The sequence below is a fragment of the Perissodus microlepis genome, chromosome 17 (assembly GCF_051167445.1).
Source record: "Perissodus microlepis isolate ML-2025 ecotype Zambia chromosome 17, ASM5116744v1, whole genome shotgun sequence".
NCBI classification, from domain to species: Eukaryota; Metazoa; Chordata; class Actinopteri; order Cichliformes; family Cichlidae; genus Perissodus; species Perissodus microlepis.
In genome coordinates, this window is record NC_140477.1 from 16757590 (window position 1) to 16782314 (window position 24725).

General features: G+C 40.5%; 1 protein-coding gene across 2 annotated transcripts; it reads left to right on the forward strand.

The window, feature by feature from the left end:
• Positions 1 to 31: 31 nt before the first annotated feature.
• Positions 32 to 12540, forward strand: itfg2 (integrin alpha FG-GAP repeat containing 2). Of its 2 annotated transcripts, XM_084909904.1 has the most exons (12): positions 32 to 2263; positions 2980 to 3075; positions 3150 to 3191; positions 3285 to 3462; positions 3539 to 3678; positions 4935 to 5083; positions 5169 to 5263; positions 5676 to 5729; positions 5962 to 6053; positions 6934 to 7051; positions 8608 to 8781; positions 12390 to 12540. In XM_084909904.1, the coding sequence occupies exons 1-12, from the start codon at positions 2168 to 2170 to the stop codon at positions 12455 to 12457; spliced, it is 1302 nt and encodes a 433-aa protein (XP_084766030.1). In that variant the 5' UTR covers positions 32 to 2167; the 3' UTR covers positions 12458 to 12540. The 2 variants fall into 2 exon arrangements, with proteins under 2 accessions (XP_084766030.1, XP_084766031.1); XM_084909905.1 differs by lacking the exon at positions 5676 to 5729.
• The last annotated feature ends 12185 nt before the right edge of the window (positions 12541 to 24725 follow it).

Below are 24725 nucleotides of genomic sequence, written 5' to 3' on the forward strand. Positions count from 1 at the left end.
CGTTTTGTTTTTGGGTTTGTTTTTTGTTTTTGTATTTTACAGGTCAGCCAAAATAAAGAAGAGCGAGAGAAAACACAAACTGTGCAAAACAATCTATTCACAAAGTGAAGTGTGCGACTTCTCTCTGCCCGATCCTGATTCTGGTCCCTGTCTGTGCCATTTCTTTACACACAGCCGCTCGTTTGCGGGACTTTTGCTGTTTGTAAAATTTTCCACTTTGCGCGCATCATCGGCCGCACAAGCGGAACGAGGAGGCGCAAATCCTCGGTCTGTGCGCGTAACTGGACTCTCCATGCGGCACTAAGAGGTGCACAACAAGAAAACACGCACAAACTCCAACACGCTCTCTCGCATCTTTGCGCATACACGCACAACTTTGCGCACTAAACAGAATTAGGATTGTTTTGGGGTTCAGTTTTTGCGGGTGAACTTCTTGCGTGTGTGTGCGTGCACTCTTTTCTCTTCCCCCTTATTCTGGGCACCCGTGCACGTGCGCCTTGAGGGGATTGCCATAAATAGTTAAAATTTTCTGTGGCATTCACATTCAGGCACACACACACACAGATACACGCACGCACACACACACACACACACACACCACCTCCACTTTCTCCTTCAAAGCCCAGCCGGAGAGTTTAGAAAAGAGGCGTGGGTCCTATTCAGCGTCCCCCCCCTGCGCCCCTCCGCCCTGCCTGATCTTTCTGAAACATATATCCACGCTGTTAGCGGGCTTCCACAGTCCAATTAGCGTTTTGTGAGGACTCTCTCTCTCTCTCTCTCTCTCCGCTGCTGCTGCTGCTCGTCGTCCAGAGGCTGGGAGGGCACTCACTTTACTCGAGGGGCCTTCCACTCAAAGCTGGGTGTAATAATTAATATGACATCTGTCTACCCGAGTTCCCTCTTTAACCACTTTCTGTATTTTTCCCTCTTTTCTTTGGTGTTGGTGTGTGCGTGTGTGTGTGTGTGGGGGGGGGGATGCGAGGGATTATCTCTCAGTTTGTTTTGTGGCAGGCTCAGTCACCCAGAAAGACCGATAAACACTGCAGCTCTACAAAAATAAATGTAATTTATCATAGTATCATATCATTTACGTATTGTTTTTTGTTTGTTTTTTACACTGAATTATAATTAAGGCTGACAAAGTTAAAAATAACTCTTCTGCAGTGGAGCTTCTCTTTTCTTCTAGAATGTTTGCACTGATTTAACTCCCTCACGCCTGCGTCGTTTATTGCTTTACAGGTAAAGTTGTAATTAACGGGCGCCCTCTAGAGGACAGCAGTGGACGTTATCACCGAGAAGTAAATCCTCCCATCCTGCCCTGTTTCAGATTGATAGATAGATTCCACAAGAGAAATTGTTGTGTTAAATAAGCAAAACTGTTAAAATTAAAAAAAAGCAAAACTGTTAAAATAAAAAAACAAACAAACCCGAATTTAGTTAAAAGGACTGACACTGTGTAAGAGAGAAGTGCAAATTGCATTAATAAATAATATGTGGACTATGATCTAAGAACATCTGCAAGTTTAAATAACTTTTTTTTCTAATTTTAGCTTATGTTTATGTTTAATAGCTAGTTTTCTTCACTTTGAGTGTTCGTTTTGGTGCTTTTCACGCTTTAATATGTTTTAATATCGTGTTTGTTTGCAAAACGTTTAAATTAATAAGATAACGATGAGATTTACTTTGTTTTTTCACCAACTTGGGGAAGATTCAATAGATCACCAGGTGCATGGTCTGGGTACATAATGTAATTTTCTTTGCTGTTATGGGGGCCCAGCAAAGACAAAGAACAGAGGCAAGAACGAAAATCAAACTATTTGAAAGCATGTACTTACGCTCATTGACCGCCAAGTGTCAGTATTTCACAGCCTATTAACGGACAAACTTAAACTAGCTCAGTTTTAAAAGCTCTCTTTCTACAAACATACACATGTGCGTAAAAGTTTTTGCTGCTACTAATAAAATATATAAAATGGAAACAGGAACACGTCCAGGCAGATCAGTGTTTTGGTTTGCGGATCACCTTTTATGTCTCTGCTACGATCCCGTAGATATTAGGTCACGTGGTTTTGTTTACTAGGAGGAGGCGGTGAGCGCGTGAATGAGGTAGCCAGAGCAGTTTATCGGTAAATCAGCGGCCGTAAAGGGAATACAAAGACTATCAGCTATGCGCTCTCTGAACTATGTTCACCGGGTTAGCTTAGACTTCACAGGGACTCTGTTTCCTCACGCCATCTGTCTGGGAGACGCAGACAACGATTCGGTACGGAAGCTAAGCTAACTTTTGTTTATTATTGTTATCGTTAATGTTTGTTTTGTCTTCTCGGACCTCTTGAATGCAGACTTTTAAATGTTTAAATTAAATTCTAAATATATTTATTTATGGTTTGATAACTAGACTTTTTGCAGTCTGTTCTTATTATAATAAGTCTTGAGTCGCCGCTCATTTCTTTCTCCGTCTTGCTTCCAAAAAGGAAGAACTTAAAAAAAAAATTCTGGTAATTTTTTCAAGTTCTCCTGGGTTGTTCGGACACTGGCTGCTTTTTAACTTATTTTCAGTTGAGTGCTGTTTGCTTCCTGATCTTTTTCATTTTTACCTGACTGAAAAAACAATTAAAAAGGCACCACACTAAAGGGATGAATCAGTGCTGTGTCTGCACATGACAACTTAGGGTTTCAGCCAGTGTCGTGCTAGAGAAGTCACATTTTGATCCACTATTGCTGATGTGTGCCAAATTACCTGGAAAACATCTGATTGGCAGTGGCTCTGTTTATCAGCATGACAGTGATTCCAAACACAAACACATCTATTCCCTTTTTCCTAGCAAAATATAATGATGTTTTGTCTCACAATTAATGACTTTTTAGCTTCTCATTTTAGAATTTGTATTGATCAAGAAGAGTAAAAAAAATTTTTATGACCTGTGTTACCTGATTGTTCAACTGCTCCACTAACACGGCTGTCTCCCTTCTCTGCAGCTGAATGAGCTGGTCGTAGGAGACACCAACGGAAAGCTGCTTGTTTACAAGAACGATGACTCCAAACCTTGGATCACGAGGTCCTGCGTGGGCATGGTCAGTGCAGGTGCTAGAAAAATCCTTTTGTGTCATGTGATCTGTGGCTCATGTGGTGTGTTGTGCTTTCCCAGCTGACCTGTGTTGCTGTTGGAGATGTGTGCAACAAAGGAAAGGTGAGAACAGAGAAGTCAGAAGCTGCCTATTGTCTTAAAGTTTAGGATTTGATGTGACGGCTTGTTTTTATTTTTATTTTTTCGGTGTGTCAGAACTTCGTGGTTGCCGTGGGCGCAGAGGGCTGGTTTCACCTCTTTGACCTCACAGCTGCCGCCGCGAGCAAGGCAGACTCATCCAGCCAGCACGAGTTTCAGTCACCTGATGACCAGAAGCCCTTCCTCACCCAGCACATTCCCGCCAACACCAAAGTCATCCTCATCAGTGATATTGGTAAATTCTGGCTAAATTCTTCTGTGATAAATGTGGATTTTTGTGATTTTTGAGTGCAGCGTGTGCGTGTCTGCAGATGGAGATGGGCGCTGCGAGCTGGTGGTGGGATACACAGACCGAGTGGTGCGAGCCTTTCGCTGGGAGGAGCCATCTGACAGCTCTGATGCAGGGCCTGGTCAGCTGATTCTGTTGAAGAAATGGCTTCTGGAGGGACAGGTGAGCTCAGGTGTTGTTTCTTACCAGCATGTGAAATCACTAAACTTGATTTGATGCGGGGGGGGTATTTTCTTGGCACACTTTGGACCCCTTTGTACAAACTGAGCATCATTTAAACCCCACGGTCTACCCGAGTGTTGTTCCAGACCACGTCTATCCCTTGAATCACAGTGCACACATCTCCTCATGTACTCTGTACTTCACAGGCTGTCATCAGATCTCAGTACAATAGAGCACCTTTGGGATGTGGTGCAGAGGGAGATTTGCGTCATGGATATGCAGCCAACAAATCTGCAGCTACTGTGTTCCTCAAAATCTCTGAGGAATGTTTCCAGGACCTTTTTAAATCTGTTCCACAAAGAATTAAAGCACTTCTGAACGCAAAAGAGGGTGCAGTCTAGTGCCAGTAAGGTACACCTTATAAATCAACTACTTTATATTTTCTCAGCAAACTTTAATGAAAACTTTCACCACTAGGTGGCAGCATTTTACCAAATTATTTTAGCGTAGTCCACCCCAATGAGCAGTACCTTCGTCTGTGTACACGTGACATTATTTTGTATTACCACTGTGAAAACGTCAAAATAACTGAATGTGTCGATGGCTGCACAGTCTGTCATCTTCTTCCTACCAGAACAAACCAGTTAAGTGGAACAGCAGCATGAGCGCAGTACAAATCCTGAGGAGACGCTAACATAACACAATATGCAAACACAAACTGCACACTCAGATCGGCTTGGCGCGACTCATTTTCCATTAAAAATCGAGTACCACCTAATGTGCGTGGGGTCTTTTTAGCAATGTGTCCGAGCGTCCCATGACATAGATAGTGTGCGACATGAACGCTACAACAAGGCAGCGGTATAGCTGCTGCTCGGTCTGTGGCTTTTTGGCGAGACTCGGGGACCACATCGTTGTTTTTTGTGAACGTTTCTCCCGTTGCCGGGTTTCACAAACAGCGGTTTAGATTTTTGTGAAGGAGACACCTTCTTTACTCATCGAGTGATCCCACTGACCAGCCAATTGGTGGAGTGCAGTCTGTTGACGTCACATTTTGACCTTGGATCATTTGGAACCTCGGTTGAGCAGGTACTAAAAAAAGTACCTGGTACAGGTGCAATGACCTGACAGAAAACCCATAAAACCATGGCGAGCTGACCCTAGTAGGTACTGATGGAAAAGGGCGTTTGGGCACTCAAGGCCCTCCATAGATGAGACCTAGCTGAATAAATAATCAGGTATTGGCTGTTCTGCAGGTGGACAGTCTGTCAGTGAACCCGGGTCCAGAGGGGTTACCTGAGCTGATGGTGTCTCAGCCAGGCTGCGGCTACGCCATCCTGCTCTGCTCCTGGACGCAACAGGACTCCTCCGACTCTGGCGACGACACCCCCACCACGCCTGGGAGGTAGACGCCTCCTCCATTATAATGTGAGTGTCGGTTAAAGTGATTGATGGACTGGATTAATTTAGCGTGATTTCACTCCTCACAGCGAGGGGCCCTCCAGAGATGTAGTTCTCCATCTGACCACCGGGCGGATACACAACAAGAACGTTTCCACTCACCTCATCGGCAGCATTAGCAAAGGTAGACGCTCTTACCAGCCGGCTCGTTTTACACTCGCACCTACGCTTGTTTACTGGGTTGCTGATGAGGTAAATAATGTGGGGACAGCAGGCGTCTGCAGGTAAACCCGGGCCCTGTCGCTCACCTGGAGACACTTTTAAACTGCAGCTGAGTCTCGTCTCAGTGGGTTTCTTTAGGTGTGTTGTAATTGTACAATTTCTTTAAGTCTCCTCTTCTCATCATCCTGCTGAGATGCAGAAACACAGATGATGCAAATGATTTCCTCTCATACTGCGATCGGTGTGACAGTAAAAACATAAAAGTGCGTTTGATATGGTTTTAAAAAACTCACAAAAAAATGGCTGAATGCATCTTAATAGAAGAATTCAGTTTTTGTGTGTGTGTGTGTGTGTGTTTTTTTTTTTTTTTACAGGATCCAAGGAAGAGTCGTCAACGTGTGGACTGTTTGCTCTCTGTACTTTAGATGGTAGGATGGGAATTTTAAACACTTAAAATTCTCATCTCCACATCTCTGTGGAGAGGTCTGTGCTTTTCTATCAACTAGAACAAGCTGGTTAAGCAGGAGAAAGAGTTTTTTAATTTGTTTGCTAAAATGCATATGACAGTGACAGTCTGTACACAACAGCAGTTTTTAGCCGTGTTGATTTATTTTTGACCATTTTTAAGGCCGACCTGTTTTCTGCCTCCTCGTGTCACAGGGACGCTGAAGCTGATGAACAGTTCGGAGCAGTTGTTGTGGTCGGTGCAGGTGGATCATCAGCTGTTTGCCCTGCAGAAGCTCGACGTCACAGTGAGTCTCTGCGACAGGCCGACACTCGTGGACGCTTTCAACTTTTAGCAAATATAAACCTGTTGTTTGTTTTTGTTTTTTTAGTTTCCAGTGAAAAACAGATGTTTTGCTAACTCGTCTGTTTTTAATGTTCTTACGTGTGTTATTAGAAATTGTTGGAGCTGATGGGACTCATTTAACTAACGTTTAACTTAAAATGCAGATAAAGCCGGCAGGAAGTCAGACGTAACAACAGCACAGAGAAGCCATTTAGTTTTCAAAATAAAACCCCCCGTGTAGGCTACACGTGACATTGCAGTCATGCAGCCGCTGTCGAGAAAGTCTCTCTGTTCTTCTCGGCACTCATGGGTATTTCAAGTTAGTCACTTTAGTTTATACTATACCAGTTTGATCTCCATTAAGCCACCACAGCAAGAACAACACCCGACCAAATTCAGATTTTTACCCTTTACCCTGCTCACTTAAAAACTTTTACCAGACAACTGTTTCCTGTTCGGTTATTTTCCTCATGTAATGAACAGCCTGACAGGTGTATCATCTGCAGGTACAGGTCATGTATGGAAACACACAGATCTGGAAGTACTTTTCATTTCCCATCTATTTGCTCTTCAGGAATAGCACAGTGTCTTATACTAAAAACTAGAGGAGTTAAGGACTTCACTGAAAGTTTCAGATGCATGAATTTGAGTGACTTTGTGGCATTTCCTCCATAATTACCTAAAAATCACATGCAGGCTGGTCTAATTAGTCCCAGTTTAGTTTGTTGTCCATCGGCTACTCGATTACATGCTGAATTAATTCAGAAATGTGTGTTTGCCTTCGTGTATGCGCTCAGCTATGCAGCAACCCTGTGTGCGTCTGTGTTTGTGTCTTCTTCCAGGGGGACGGCAGAGAGGAGGTGGTGGCGTGTGCTTGGGACGGTCAAACCTACATCATCGACCACAATCGGACCGTGGTGAGGTTCCAGTTCGACGAGAACGTCAACGCCTTCTGTGCAGGTGAGGGACGTCACACCGCCTCCTCCTTGTTTTTGCTCCGCCGTCGTTTTTCTGTGACGGTCACGACACTCGTCAAGTTTTCAGCTAATGCGACGACGCGCCACTCGGAACTTTCCAACAGTAGATCTAAATCTGCAGCTTTGTCCAACTTATAATGCGAGTTTCAGCTCACTGTTGAATGTGACACACTTAAAAACAAGCCGCTGGGGCGTTTTTGGCTTTCACGTTAACTCACTCAGCTCAGTATTGATGGTGAGCTTAAGGCAAAGAGAATAAATAATAAACAGACATGTGTATGCTCAGATCTGTGCTCTATAAATCGTTTACACATGTTTGCAGGTAAATCCACCCGGAGTCTTCTAATCCTCTGGATTAGCGGAGTTGCTGAACATCCATAAATCTGTTGATTCTGCTTAATGTGTCTCTGAGCCTCTCGCAGCGGAGCTTTCAGCAGCCGAAGACACAGATATTTCCCTCAGGCTGTCCACACAGCTCCAGATTAATGCAGATGAAACCATTTTTCACTTGAGGTTCTGACTGTTTGAGGAGAAGGTGTTTGGAATATTTTCCACTGTTTTCCTCTCTCAGCAGGAAACGATCTGCTTTACACCTCTGGATTTGAGGTTAAGGTACCTAAATGTTTGACAACACCTCAGCTACAACTCCTCCCAGGCTCTAGCTTCAAACTCCTTTTAGTTCATGGGCCACAAACATGTGCGTACTGGGCCAGAGCCAAGATAACAACAAGCTAAGATAACAAGCTAAAACCGTGAGCTCAGGTGAAGGACAGCTCTTTACCCCACACCCTTAATAATGACCAGAAAACTGAAGGTTCTCAAATTAAATGACTGAACCCTTTAGAAAATGACTGCATTGTCATCAGTACATCTCAGCTTTCCCACACGTTACATTACATTTTGCAGGTTAGTGGAAAATCATTTTTATAGCTAAGCAACGATGATATTTAATACACTTACAATTCAAACAAGATGTGAAAATCCTCTGGACTTTTCATATATTTTCACTCCTGTGGCCTCACTGCAGTTTTCGTGCTCTCTACAACCTGATTTCTTACCTTAGTCCTGGCGTTTGTAACCTCAAACAAAGGTGGAATTTCAAACCTGCACCACCAGATGGCAGCATAGAACTTTAGCCTCGCCTTGCTTTGAGCTCTTCCTCCTCTCCTCTCTCTGTCTTTCTTATCTGTGCTGTCAGATCTCTCTGCAGTGTTTGGACAGTTAATCTGAGGCGCCTAGTGTGACATGTGCGGTTTTAAGTGGATTAAAGAAAGAGACAAAAGACTCCTGAGATCTCTGATTCCAGCCACGTTTGCTGCTTTCCACCTGCTGAGTTTAAATGAGGTGTTCAGGCCTCACTCCCCTCTGCTCTCAGCTCCTCAGACAGATCAGACTTGTTGTGTGGAGGCTACAGTAGCCCGGCAGCGGAGGATTGCTGATCTGTTTATTTGTATTCACATAGCACGGTCCCTCATATCACTGCCACCACCTGTTCAGTAAAAACTGTGTGTAAGATTCTCAGGTTTTCTCTGGTTGCAGGTCAGTACACATGTAAGGAGGGCAAAAACGGCCCCTGCCTCGTCTATGTCAGCTTCAACCACAAAATCTACATCTACTGGAAGGTGGAGCTGGAGCGCATGGAATCCACCAACCTGCTGCGAGTGCTGGAGGAAAAGCCCGGCTTTAAAAGCCACCTGAAGATGCTGGGAGTCGGTAAGTACGTCAGCAGCTCAGCGTTCGGAGTCAAGCACACACCTCCTCAGTTTGAGGGTGAATAAGAGCCCAACTGGGGCTCTGATCTGAATACTGATGAGGAGGAAGGAAGAAAATGACCCCACCATGACAGACTTTACAACTAACAAGGCTCTGCCAGCAAGTTCTTACTCTTCTTTAAAGAAACAGTTTGCAGCACAGTCTCTGCAAGAATTCCTATTGATCACCAAACAAATATAACTAGGATATTGTAAACTGGTTAGATGTAACGTTTGGTATTAATTGAGTGTTAATTCAAGTCTTGTGGCTTTTTCTACACGTAGCTGTCATTACCGCCCCCTAGTGTCAGTTTATGCTCTCCTCCTGCAGGCACACACTTTAGCTGCTTCTGGCTGTATTATAAAAACTGTTTGTTTATTACCCAGCCTTTCCCTTTGACTGCTCGCTTTACATGCAAATATAGCTGAAATTAAAGAACAGTTACCATCTACAGCGTATGTGGTTAAAATGAACTGTGTGTCGCTGCGATGTATGCATCTGAGTTTTTTTCTGCCCAGTGTTCTCCATTAGAGGCCTCAAGTTGGTGCAGAGTACACAGTCACGGTGCAAAACACTGTAAATATGGGGAGAAGTAAATGACTGTGGTCCTGCTTGCGCTTCCAGTCGTCTTCCTTATCTGTTGTGTTACCTTCAAGCTCAGAGACTCTTCCACTCTAACCTCGCTGCAAGGGGTCAGAACAGGACTTCATGCTAAGCAGCTGCTGGTGGCAACTTTATATTCAGCCGATACATCAGAGAGAGTATCAACCTTCTCATTTTTACCTGCTCGGGATATAGGAGAAACTCTTCTCTCTACATCCGAATGTAAACACGCTCTGAGTCCTCCGAGCTGAAAAGACTCAAGTATTTTTAGAGCGGTGGACTCCAAGAGCCCACAGATGATCCTCCTCTTTCTGAAAAAGGGTCTTTGTGCATTTCCATGTCGTCCTCCTGCCAAATGTGATGCTTAACTCGATTCAGGTTAATCATTTGTGGATGCACATAGTGGTTATTTATTTCCTGTTAATTTCCTTTGTCAAAGGTCTTTTGCTATTAGAACATAAATCTAGTCTCTGAGCTTCATGTCCGGGAAGAGGGAAGTGATTAAATCACAGATGAGCTCATGCTTGTTGGTCTGCATGGATGACCAACCTGTCAAAAGCTTCACGTCAGAAATCTCTGTAAGAGCTTTACTGCAGTGTCACGACTGCAGGTGAAAACGCACATTCCAGTTTATTTTTTATCAGTGCTGCTGGTTTTGTTAGCAGTGCTTCCTGCTGCCTGTGTTAATAATTCAGCCTCTGGGCCTGTGGTCTTTCTTTTGACTGTGATTTCACAGGCTTGTTGCCAAACCCACTGTGGAAAATGTGTGATGTGAAGAATGAAGAAGGAAGGACTCATTATTAGTGTAAAAATGTGCCTTTAACCGTTGCTGTCCATCTGCCATCTACAATTTCCAGTAGTTTGAAGGAAAAGAAGGTAAACTGTTCTGTAGGTGTCGATGGTTTTAGCTGCCTCACCCTGACCTCCTTGAAATGTCAGCAGCAGCTCTGAGGCGCTCCCCTGCTGCTTTTTCACCATAATAAGCTCCCTTTAGCCAAGCGCTGATTATGAGTTTGCTAGTTCTCCATCACAAAGAGGGGAAGGTTTCTAAATCAGCTGCTCCTACGTGGTCATTTTCAAATTTGTGACGGACGAGTTCAAACATCAGCTTGTAAAGTGTCAGCGATGTTTGCTGAGCGGTGCAAGGTAAGCGGCGCACACCTGACATCAAAGTAGAGATGAAGGTGGGAGGCTGACTGTGAAGTTAGGCGTTTGTGCCCACAAAAAGTCATATTTATCCAGTGTGCAGTTCAGGACTAAATATAGCTGCTCACTGATGTATTAACTCACTTAATCTGCAGCTGTTTCCCAGAAGGTTCTGAAATTTAGTGGCAGATGTTCCCAACAATAGTGTCTGATAGTCACACACAGAATACCTCAGCACAGTGCCGTCTCTTAAAGATGCATTGGGATTTTTAAAAAATTCCTTTTACGATGTGGTGTGGCCGTTTCCAGGACCTTTTCAATGATGCGCAACCAACAACAAAGTCGTCGGCCTACAGGGAACCAACATAAGTGATCTGAAATAAATACAATGAGTGGATGCTTAAGACCTCTTTCAAATCTGATTTCTATTTCTTTCGCAATCAAGGCCTGGAGGGCAGTGCAACGCATTGGAGGGAAAGCTGAAATAGCATCTACTTTCACCCCAGTTAACAGCCTGGATTCAATATGAAGGGTATTTTTTCTTCTGGAGACAGATAACAGACTATGTAAACAACTGTATTAAAAATGTTGAGTACTCTAACATTTAAAAGCATGCTGTGTAATTTTTCAGTGGGTGTTGCGGGATTAGTGATCCTAAACTGGGACAGACCTGAGAGAGGGAATTGAGATCACAGAAAGTATGTGAGAGGACAATTGGAATAATGATTTGTACCAATTTAGAGCACTGCAGCTTAAAATCCTGCACTCAAATTCAATGCTATGACTTCACCTTCATATCCTATGTGTAAAAGAAATACTGGAAGCATTACACACTGGAAAATATTAAGGATCATTTTAAAAAGTGCAGAAGATCTTAGTCTCGTCTCCTTGTTCTCCCAAGTATTTACATCTATACTTACAATTCTGGTATTCGATGGCAAATGCCAATCGGGCTCAATGGTGCCGGGCAGCGAGCACAGGGCCCACTGATTGTTTGGTCAGACATTCACACTTGTAGCCTTGTGGAGGTTATATTGTTGCTCTGGCAGTGCTCATCCTATTCTTTGTTGCACAAAGGAGCAGCTACCTGTCTTGCTGATGTGTTAAGGCCTTCTACGGCCCTGTAAAGACTGTTTAGACTCTTGAGACTGTGCTGTAACACTGACTCTAGCCAAATACAAAACTACTTAACAAATGTAATACTTCTCGGAGAAGTCAGAAATGAATCAGGAATAAATAATAATCAACCACTAAAACTAATTCTTCTTTTTAGGAAAACAAATGCAATTTAGCATCTTAGTGTCTCAAAAAACAATAATGTGCTGGTTTGATTAGTAGGTTTATATTTGAAAGTCTGCCAAATAATAAATTAAAGGTTTAAAGAAAATATTCTTGAGTATAAACTAAAATATTTGCATTATGAATGTAATGTGCACGATGATTGATTATTACTTCCACAAAAAGGCTGAAATTTAGGGTTTTTTAGCCTTTTTTCCATTGTAAGACTTCTTACGATTACCCGATAGGAGATGCAAGCTAACATTTTTTCCATTTGAGCTTGAAACAGTCGATATGACCTGCGCCTTTGTTTGTGTAAATTCCTGTTTAATCCCGATGACATCAACAGGTTGTGAAAGGCTGCGAGCTGTGATTGGTCGATCTCCAACATGTCATCAGTCACAGCCATAATGTATGGCTTTCCTAATTGTGTAATCTGACGAACGTTTGTGGAGTCATTTCTTGTGAAGTCATGTTAATCTGGTCACATGTCAGTACTCCGGTTTCAGCGGTAACCGTCACATTGCATTTCGCCTCCACAGATGCTGATGATCCGGCCGCAGTGCGAGCCCTGGTGGCAGATGTTCTCTACAAAGATGCGCAAACGTAGCTCGGTGACATGCATCACCACGCTGCCTTCTCTGTTTTCCCCCTGACTGTAAATACTCTGTAAATAAACACTGACACACCGTCTTCTGTGCTGCTGCTCTTGTTACTTGCGCTCCCGGCAGATAGATGTTGGGGTTTGGGTTTCTGATCGGCTCGCCACTGGCTGTTATCTCAGACCTGCATGCTGCCTCTGTCATTGGTATTCTGTCCGCCCAGGTTGCTTTTAACAAGGCGGGCAGAGGATGAGAGCAATAAGACATAATGCAGGGGAAATGCTGCACTGTTTAACCTGCTGTTTTCACCGGTGACTATGTGAATCTGGGAGTGAGGGCAGGGGATTAGCAGAAGCTTTATGTGGCCGTCAGTCAGCGGTGACAAGCGGCTGAAAAGAGCTCCCCAATCAAACAGCAGTGCCTTCCTATTATTCATTCCCTGTAGTGTCTGAGAAAATTCTCCTATCCAGTGTATCATCTCAGACATGAAGCACTTCTGATTATGCATAACACGATTACTTCATGAGGACATTTGACTAGCAGTGAGTGAGTAGTGTTGAAGTGATGATGGGAAGGACTGGGGGAATCTCCCACTGTTCCCAATGGGAGGATCCTATTACCACCTGTGTCGGCTGCCTCTGTCTTTCCCATGCAATATTAATAAGATGAGCATGTGGCTCAGGTGTCCTGGTAGCCTCTTATCTCTCCTGCCCTTTAGAGACCTACAAAAAGAAGGCTTTCCTTTGAGGACCAAGTCCATGAACTCTTTTTCTTAATCTTGTTTTGTTTGCATCCCATCTAAGAAAAATCCAGCAGTTATAATTTCTTCTTAATCCACTCTTAATCACGTGATTGTCTGCATTAGCTTCAGCTAAAGATAAAACTCCTTCAGTGGAAAAAGTTGATGAGGTGAAAGATATTTTACATTTTGATATAAAATCTGAAAAAAATGTTTATTTTTTTAAAAAGGAAAAGAAATCATCACGCATATAAAGGAAAGTGCAAAACAGCCCAGTGGATCATTCTGGTGGCAAGTTTGGAGGCAATTATAGCAATGTGGGATACAGAAATGCATAATCTGTTCTCTAATTGTTTGTAGGATGATGTATTCTTTGTGGGCTTTACTAAGATTTTAGTCGATCCCAAAGATGCTGAATGGAATTGAACTTATTATTTATTTATTTTTACATTTATAAAACATAAAAATGTCTGCAGAAGCAAGTCTCACTGCAGTAAAATTAATATTCTATACTTTAGTTGTTTTCCTCCTGTGGTCTGGAGACATGACAACTCTGTGGAGATGAGTGTGGTTGTCTGCTTCTCTGTCAGCCAAGTGACCAGTCCTCGGTGAATCCCACCTCTCCAGTTTAGCTGCAACCCTAAATGGGACGAGTGATCAAGAAGATGGATAATTTTGCCATCATTTCTTTGGGTAAGCACTAAGCCCAAAGAGGTTGACAATGGTAAACCATGGATGTGACAGTTTACAGAGACTTTGTTTGTGCTAATCTGGATTACTGGAAACAAACACCTCTTCTGCATCAGCGAACCAACAAATCAATGATAAAACCACTAATGCAGCAGCCTCACTTAGTGCCTGCCCCAGAGGAGCTGTTAGCTCACAGATGATGAGAATAAGGACTTCAACACTGACCAAACAATGCTAGCTCTTAAATGTAGCTTGATTGCTGTTGACCAGTTGTGTATATATCTATTGGCTCTACTAGAATGAGAGTCTGAGTGCATGGGTTCCCAGATTTTTTCCAGCTAATTACTGATAAGGACTGCTATTTCCACATTGTGTGTGTGAGTTTGAAAGCAGAGCAGCAGACTCTTGCACAAATTTGCTGACTTCCAGGCTGAATAGAGGAGGAGAAATGTTTCAGGAAGTCAAAACGTGTCACTGGGTTGTTGGTGAACCTGAAAATGACCACAAAGCAAGGCATCTTGGAGTAAGATTAAAGTTCATTAATCTTAATGCACTGATGGGATGACAATCAGTTTCATAAAATTGTAGTGATTATAGGCAAAATAACTGTTAGCAATGTGAAGTGTGTGGTACTTATATCAGAGGGTTATCTTAAAAAATCACAACCAAGACTATCCACAAGCAACAAAGTGATGCACGACAAGCAAATTGTTTTTGTGCTGCATCTCTATTTGATAGCTTAAAGGTAAATATAATGTAAATTATTTTGACACCATAATATTTAGACACCACCATTAGAAATGGAGTTGTACAATTTACAAGGATGCAGAAACCTGCATTCAGCTGAGATTGAAGTAGTCACTTGGATGAGTAATGAAATGCAGGGGTCATAATTATGATTTTGTTGGGAAAATTAAAGGTGTACCACAGGGCTCCCTTTTAGGACGTGTTTTATTTTCTGTTTTTATTGAAGCATCTTCATGCAGATGAAGTTATTTAAATTCCCTTTGTAGTACAAGAGCTTTAGACTGCATTTGTTCTTTCTTTACTCTAAGAAAAACTTTTTTTCTGACCTTGGTCTGACCTAGGTCTCTCTTGTCCGGGATTTCCTGGTTAAAAGCTAATAATAATGTTGGGTTTGATAGAAGAACATCGAAAGGCTATAAAATGTGGACGTAGATGATGCAGTTTTTAATGTCATTAAAGATGCTGTACAAATCATTTCACCCTGGAAAAGAACAGTTTAAAAAAATCATTAAAAGCCCTAAATTACCACGGCATCCATGCCCACAATGAGTTGACATAAACTTTTAACCATAACCATATCCACTACCAAAATAGGGCTGTTCAGGGGACTATTTCCTAAAAACTTTTACTTTAAATTGCAAATATTTTGTGTTATCTACATCACAGTTGTTCTGAATCCTAAACGTACCTCATGTTACGATTGGTATCTTTTAAATGTACTTAACTATATTTACCTCATCAGTTTGTACGTCATGAAAAGGGCAAGTGGCCAAAATGTATGCTGATAGCTGTGTGAGTAGATGAGTCATTATTAAGTTAACCCCAGCTGTAAAGATAATTGCAGCAGTTGCAGTCATATCACAGTCCTTGGTTCAGTTACAGCCTGGTCTTTTAAATGAGTCCAGTAAGTTCACACTGCCTCATCTTTATGACCATCAAAGGTCAAGCAGGGCCCAGCTCATTTGTTATGCTGTTGTGTTTATGTATCCCATCAGATAAGCATGGATTTAAGCTGGTTTGTGTTGAAACAGAGTATGGGACTCCTGTTTCCATTCGGATTTCCCAGGCAAAATGTCAGCCTGTTTAGCATGCAGAGCCCTGCCTGTTTTCCAGCAATGATTCCTGTGCTCGGCCGTGACTTTTGCTCTGATATTTTCCCCGAGCAGGCAAGCTGGACGTAAAACACATCTCAGACATCTGACCCTGTGACATCACCATGCAGGGCTAATAGCCGTGACATCACCATGCAGGGCTAATAGCCTTGCCATGATGTCTCTGACCTCCTGTGTGTATATATGGATTTATCTGCAGCTATTTTAGCCACTTACTCGAGTTGAAGCCTAGTTTGTTTTGTTTAGCAGGAAATTGTTGATAGGCCACTGGGGATATCTCGTGTAGGGATTTTGTTGTTATATAGTGTGGAACAATGTGAGCAGTGTTGTCTTCGTGTCCCTGAATGTTATCACTTGAACACATTTCACATGGAAAATTGCAATCTGGCTTTTTATTAATGTGAATCCGGATCACCTTTGAGGATTATTAGAGGAAAAAAATGTTCAGGTTTGGGATTTTTTTGAGTAACTGTTTTCATCAGATGACTGTTTTAACCCTCATCTCACTGAAAAGTGTGGTTTACATTATGTCCGTATGACTGATTTTTAAATATCATATAGTTACTATGCAGATTTTAATCTTTAAAAAATGTATGCTAAATTTAATTATGTTTTGTTCATTTTAAAAAATATATATTTTTATTACACATTTTAGGTCATTAATGTGGAGATTTATATTATTACTGTTATAAATCCTAAATGCTGGCTTTTTAAAATATTTGACACCTCCAGTGTGAGACATGACTTGTTTTGGGAGATCACAGGCTAAAATCATTGAGATGTGAGCATACAGTATACTGTGACTATAATGCCCATGACGCACCTCTACTCTGACACATTTAATTGACTCTCAAACCCATTATAAGGAGTCGGTCTATAGAAGCTGGCATGCCATGGCATGCAGCCACAGTCCATTCAAGCCACTCTCTATACACTGCCTGCCTCATTTGTTAATTTGTAAAAATGTGTTGCTTGCCTTCATTGGACATTTCATTAGATACAGCTTTCTGGCACCACACTGCCTTCAGAGCCATCTTAATTCTTCCTGTCACAGATTTTACAAGGTGCTGGAAACATTCGTCTGAGATTTTTCTCCATTTTGAAATGATAGCATCCCACAGTTGTCGCAAATTTGTCAGCTCCATTCATGATGTGAACGTCCTGTTTAACAACATGTCAAAGCCACTCTACTGGTATTGGGTTCTGGTGGCTGTGGAGATCATTTGAGTACAGTGAACTCACTGTCATGTTCAAGAAACCAGTTTGAGATGATTTGAGCTTTTAACTCGTTACCTTACCGCACTGGAAGCAACAAACAGGAGTTCAGTATGTTATGGTTATAAAGGCATGCGACAATACTCAGTAGGCTGTGGTGTTTAAATGATGCTCAGTTGGTACTAAAGGACCCAAAGTGGACTTTACATCACCACCAGGATCCTGAACCGCTGAGAAAAGACAGGATGGATCTGTGCTTTCATGTTGTTTACATTAAATTCTGACCCTACAATCTGAATATTGCTGCAGAAATTGAGACTCATCAGGTCAGGCAGCGTTATGGTAATCTTCTGTCCGTGAGCCCATGTGAACGGTAGCCTCAGTTTCCTGTGCTTAGCTGGCAGGAGTGGCATCAGGTGTGGCTCTTCTGCCGTTGTATCCCATCTACCTGAAGGCTGTGCAATCAGAGATGCTCTTCTGCATACCTTGGTTGTAACAAGTGATTATTTGAATTACTGTCGCCTTACTCTCAGCTCTGGCTATTCCTGGCTATTTTCAGCTGCCACTCACTGGATGTTTTTATCTTTTTTGGACTATGGACTCTGCAAACCACATAGATGGTTGTGTGGGATAATCCCAGCACATCTGCAGTTTCTGAAATACTCAGCTATTTCCCAAGTCTGGACTTAGTTTGGACTTCAGCAGGTCGTCTCAACCATGTTTACATGAATTGCTGCCATGTGATTGGCTGATTTGATTTTTTTAGATAACAAGCAGTTGAACAAGTGTAATTAATAAAGTGGCCAGTGAGTTCATTTTACAATAAAAACATGATATTTACAGCTGGACAAAAACACCACAGGTAAATGAACTAAAATTCGTCATACATGGTTAAAAATTAAGCTCAAGATTTTATGCTTGGGATTATTTTTTTTAAGAACATTTTGATGAGCTGAATGTATAATATTTATAAGAACTTAATCTAACTTTTAAAGGCACTTAAAAAACTTCCTTTCTAATGCCTTGAAAGCTTAATCTGCTAAAAGAAATATAGCTGTTCAGCATGAAGAAAAGCCTCCACAGTGAGCTGAACACAACCCGACAGTCCAGCCTGGCACAAAGCACACACTGAATCCTCCCTCCCTCCCTCCACAGCCTTTAGCGTCAGGTCACAGAGTCGTCAGGCAGCCGCTGTCAGATCTGTAAATATATACGACCGCTGGCGCTCGGACAGCCTCTTGTTCCTGTGAGAAAGTAGGAACACCCACAAATCAGGGGAAGAGATGTTGATGTGCTGTCTCTGTTCCCACAAGGTCAACTCTGCTGATGGAGACCAATTCCTGCTAAAAATAACCACAGTTTACTACAAATTTTGCTCATTTATAGGCAAATATTCTCTGAAAGTTGGACAGAGCTGCAACTGCTGGTTATTTACATGAAATTACTTTCATATAAAGGTATTCAGCAGATCCTCCCTTTTTCACGAGTTTCAGGTGGTATGTGTTTGGCATTTTTGATTAAAAATCTACTCAAATAAACAGTTGATTGTCATAATTACTGCTTCATTTATTTTGCCAATATGAGATGTTATTAATTATTTTGTCTGAGTACTACAGCAGTATATAATAAATGGGTTATTCTAGTATAGTAGTATCAAACCTGAGGCCCAAGGCCCAGAATTCCAATCTTGGACCATATATATATATATATGTATACATATATATCTATATGGTCCAGGTTTCTAATAATTTATGTTACTATCTCATCAGCATAGAAAGGTGAAGCCGAAGCCTGACTCTTTTAAACCTGCCATTCTTTTTAACGACACACAGGAGGTAAAAGTCTTGGATGCAAAAAGACTTTCAGTGAAACAACCACTGGACTTGACTTCGGTAAACAATTTTCTTCTTTTTGAGACCAGAGGAGTCTCCTCCTGCTGACATTAAAAACAACGCAGGTTTAAGACACTATGTTGTCACCAAAGCCAATGTCATCTCTCACAGTTTTAAAGAAATGGAGACACTTAATTTCCTTTGCGCATGCTCGCCTTCTTATCAAGTTTCATGAAATGCAAGTCTGAAGTTTTTGTGTAATCTGTCTGTAAAGCTTTGCTACTCATTGGATCAAGTCTTTATTTGATTTCTGAAAACACAATATGATTCTGTGATTAGATTAGAATCAAAAACCAGAAAAAAAACAGAATCCTCAAAATAATTCTCAATTTACACGAGGACATCTTTAACTTAGGTAATTTATTTTTCTGATAAAGCTGATATTTCCCATATTTACATTAACCACAATTAGGTAAACGTACTGGTTTTTCTCAGTACAAAAGCTCTGCAGTAACAAGCCACGCCTTTTAATTTTCTTTCTTTCACCCAAACCTTGGGAGTTCATATTGAATTTGTGACAAGCAAATGTTTGAATTACTGCTTTAAAATAGACCCTATGTTTTAGCATCTTAACATGCCTTTATTTAGCATTTAAATATGTTTTACAGCTTTCTGATAATTCCTGCCATTTACGAAACAGTTAGGATTCTAATCAGTGAAAACACTTTCTGACCACAGGGTCTAATTTGCTGCACTTTACCTGAATGTGCTGAAAATGAATTCAGTAAAATGAGTGCAGCCATTATATTTGATTGCATAACCGAGGCTGAAACAGGCTGAGACGACTGCTGATTAATGCGCTCACAGAGATCCTATTTACACGTCTTGTACGGCTTGAATACAATGCTGATGAGTCACAAATGGTTGGGACGGCCGTGTTTGCAGGAATACATGAGGATAATTATGCAGAGGCTGGCTTTGAAAGGCCAGCTCATCTTCAGACTGTGGAGCCCCGCAGGAGGTGAAGAAAATCACAAGAACAGCTGAAATGCAATTCAGGTGATATTGTTTACTTTACTCAAGGTGTAAGCTTTGGGTAGTTTGAATGCCACTTTATACTTCGAGTACACAACATTTCTGAGATATATTTTCTCTCCACTGCATTTATCTCACCAAAGTTCTTTTAGATTTGACTGAATTGGATCAATGAAAGAAGATGGATGGGTAGATGGATAATCTTGATAAGCTTAACCACTCAAAGAGTGAGAACACTTAACATAAGCTCTGCCACGTCCCATCAGCAGCCCCAAGCCACTGATGGTAACCACACTTGTGATTGACAGCCCACTTTTGACTTAATTCTACAACATTTCTTTGTTTCAGTGAACAACAGGAGTTTTAAAAATTAGGGGAGTTATCTCAGTAGACACAGGGGATTGCAATCTTACATTGTGCAATATTGTGCAAGTGTTGGATTTTTATGCAATGAATTTTATAGCCACTCTTGCTAACAGCGTTTTGATCATTGGAACAATGTGCTGCCGATGTGACAGGATAATGCTTATTTTTGATTCAGTGTCACTTTGAGGGTGAAAAGAAAAGAAAGACAATTTTTCTGGAGGGAATTTATGTTGGAGTGCCTTTCTGAAAATGCAGTCATTGTGACAGTGGAAGTTAAGAGAGAATGCTGGTACTTTAAAAAGCATTTTATGTTATAAATAAATATTCTACATAATTAACTTTGTACACAATCTCCTGTCAGAGGGTCTTATTATTGTTATTATTATGATTTTATAATTTTTTCATACTTTTATGAACAAAGAGAATGTAACATTTAAAAAAAAATGTAATGCTGCATTTCAACATCTTTAAAATAACAATTAAACTTTACTTGTAATTCTTTACACCAATACATAAAATATATAATTAAACACATTTACTTTAGTAATATAGCAAGTATAAAAATATACTAAATATAAAAAGAACTATAAAACTATACTGGATAGGTACACACTGTAAAATCTAATTAGTTCCCAGAACTCAAAAAAATTGAGGAAACTCGTTGCCTCAAAAAAATTGAGTAAAGCTTAGCTAAAAATGACTAAATTAGGACAACTTATTTATTTTGAGTACTTTGTACAAGCTCATTTGTTCCCAGAACTCAAAAAAAATGGATCAAGTTTACATAAGATGACCAAGTTAGGGCAACTTACTCATTTTGAGTACACTGTACAGCCTTGTTAGTTCCCAGAACTCAAAAAATTTAAGGAAACTCATTGCCTCAAAAAAACTAAGTAAAGCTTACTTAAGATGACTGTTAGGACAACTTATACATTGCAAGTCTGCAGTATTAAGAATAACTTGATATTTCTGACTGTACAATACTAATTGTTTACTTACTGACAAACATTTCAAGTTCAACTAAATGAAAAAACAATTTGTGGTACCCTGAATATGATTAAAAATAATTAACAACACTTTTTGTAATGATGTTAAAATCAGCCCAACTTTTATTTTCAAACACAACAAAGTATAACAGCCAACATACTGGACACTGTTCTGCTGAACGACAAACAATTATATTGCCATCACTGTTATAATCTTACAATGAAACAAAGTCTCAGATGTAATTATTCTGAAAATAAGTTTAGGCCTACCTCAAGTTTGTTTTGTACTTACATTACTTATATAATCAAAATAAAATATTTGTTGTTCTGTCACAAGTGCAGTCTCTGATTTAAACAACACGTTTGTTTTTCATTCCAACACAGGAGCTGGAATGTTGTAATATTTTAAGGATGGCTTGTTTCCAGTCCATGCATTACTGCCTGAATTACTATCATGGATCGAGGTGATCCAAATGTAGGTGCGGAAGAAAGTCTTTAACTTCCCTTAAGTACAGTGGCAGTGGATGTGGGTTGGAGATGCAATGAGCTTGAACCTGCAGGCGACCATCTTCACTGACCACACCATCTGTGACGGAGGACTCATCTCTCCTGTTGTCCTGCAAGCAAACAATCATATTTTTTGGAACATGAACTTAATTGCTTTCTTAAAACATTTTTTTCTGCATTTGGCATAAAACAGACTCCAATTTAGACAATCTCAGGCTCCCTCCCCACCGGTGAGGTGACATTCAATGTCCTAATTGTCAGTCTGGATAGCCGTGACCACCACCCAACATACAATAATGTCATGAAAGCATCATTTTAAAAAGGGCTATGCAAACATGGCCAATAACTTTCATTCTAATGATGTGCAAAATGATTTGGGCACAAAACAAATTTTGCTGTTAGAAAACTTGCAGACTTCACTATATACAGTGTAGACCCTCTAAACTAAGTTTGGGGGATGTGATCTTTCAAGAAATGCAGACCAAACTGTTGTTGTTTGTTTACTTACACAGCATGTCTTGTAGAATTAACTGGAGTCACCAGCAACAGCATAGTGCAGTCATATCTCAAGTCTAATAACAGAAGACAGGAAAAGATCAGTAAAGAAACAACTTCCCCAAACCAAAGCACAAAGAAAACAATAAGTAAAACAGGCTGATCTAAAGTATGATTAAAGTTCAGCCTGATTAATATAAATGTCACTGACAGTTGCTAATAGGGCTGCTCGATTATGGCAAAAATGATAATCACGATTATTTTCTCTGAAATTGAGATCTCGATTATTTGACGATATTTATTTAACAATAACAATGTATTGAATAATGGCTTTAAAGATTGTCAAAAGATAATATAAAATAGTGTGCAAATACTGATAACAGTGCAAATATTTGCAATATAAAAAATAAATGAAAAATGTAAACATCTATGTTTAGTGAACTTTACAGTGTTGCTCTGTGGTGCAGCTACGACACCGTAGCAAAGTTTACACACTATGTCTACTTGATCCACGTCTGACTAGAGAAGCAAAACTTCCAGCTTACTTAGTTTTTCTAAGTTAAGACAACTCAAATAAACTGAGTTTATCAGCGTTTTTGCATAAAAAGTACTTATAACTTATTTAAATTGAGTTCTAATAAGAAATTGATAAAAATTGAGTTCAGCCTATTTAATATTTTTAATTAAACACAATATTACATTTTACAGTGCAGATTTATTTAAAATGACGTATTACTTTACATGGTTTTGATAGTTTAAGAATAAATGGTTTTACTCTACTTTGGGCAACTTGTGTTAGCATCCTAGCTTGTTTAACGTTCTTGCATTAGCATGTTGAACAAAATTTAAAACCTAAATAGCAAAACCCAAATTTTACAATCAATTATAAAACTACTAAATCTGACACTTGCATGCATCTCTGATTTTTATTAGTGGATGTGACTGATTGACATGCTAAATGACATGCTAATACAAGGACGATAGCATTAACATGTTAGCATGTAAAGTGCACCTGAAAAATGTACAAATCTGTTTTGTGCTCTGTAATGATGAGCAGATTTCAGCATGTTTGCAGCCCAGTGCTAAAAATTGTTTTAGTATACATAGCTAACATAACACCTGTGGGTGAGATAAATTTGGTAGCTAAATCTAACTTAAGAGTAGAGGGTAAACTTCATTAGGGCTTCAAGTTGTGCATTATAGGTGGTATAATTTTAGTAAAAGATGTAAGCTGTTTTGTCTTGTTCAGTGTCAGGCCAATCAAAAACATAGTAAGGGGTCAATTCTCCTGTTTTGGGGTTTTTTGTTTTGGTTATTGTACATTTTGAGCCAATTTTTTCTTGCCAAACTTAGTCTTGTCAGCCATATCATAATACAACCTCTGGTTGCTGGGGGAAAATGTGTACTCCTGAGCCAACAAGTCAAGTGGTTCCTGGAGCTTGCTGACTTTTGCTCAAATCAGTACAAAAATGTACTTCACCAAAATCCTCCATTGCTTCCTTCTATTTTACATGCATGTGTAGCTAGAAGCCAAGCGGCAATTCAACATGACAATGTACAACGCAAACTATTGTTTTACATCAGTGCTACAGCTGGAAAAAGCAAACCTCCATTTCCAGTTTGTGTTGCATATTTAACAGTTTCAGTTCAGCTTGGGAAGAATCTGTACAGTGTTTGTAGAGAAGTCCGTCATTTTCATTCAAATTATGACCGTAGCAACATTCTAGTGACAAAAACAGTGACACAAAGAAGTTTTTACCAGCTGACAGAGAAAAACAAGCAATTTCCAAGAAATATTTGCCAAACACCTGAGGAATAGGTTTTTCCCTAGCGACAGGTGATTACCAGAGGGTCACTGACAAGTCTGTTGGCATGGTTCATAAATCATTTGGAAATCACTTTTCCTGAAACTGCCCTGTGGGAGGCCTGTGTGACTGGGTTCTAATTCACCTGATTGTACACTGTCACCCTGATTGTCACACATCTACTATGGCAAACAAGTTAACATTGCGTGGTTAGTGATCACATTTCTGCAAAAGATGCCCTTTACTAACCAAGCTAGCTAGTTGGGGCTAGCATTAGCTGGTAAATTCCAGTTCTACCTTATGTCCAAATCAAGGCGTGACAGAACTGAAAAAGAGTTCAAAAACTGCAGGGTGGCCTTTCTGGATAGTTTCCACATTTATAACAACTCTGAGTGGGGTGAACTTTTTTTCCCCTAACCTATCCAACTGAATAATTGAGTCAAGGATGTTGGTGTCTGGTATGCCTCATCCACTGCTTCGAGTCATTAAACTGGACCTCCTCACTATGTCTGTGGTTTTGGAGCCACTTGGAGCATTTTTAATACCTCATCTGACTAAGAATATGGTTTTCTGTGTGGTACAGATCATCAAAGAAGTTTTTGCTTCAATTTTGGTGAGTCAAATTCTAATATTTGATTAGTCTTTTACTCAGCCCTGATTAGCAGATATGTATGTCTCTGCATTGCACCTGTAAACTCAATGAATGCAGCTTGGTAACAAAGATGCTAGATAACTTAGCAACTCCCC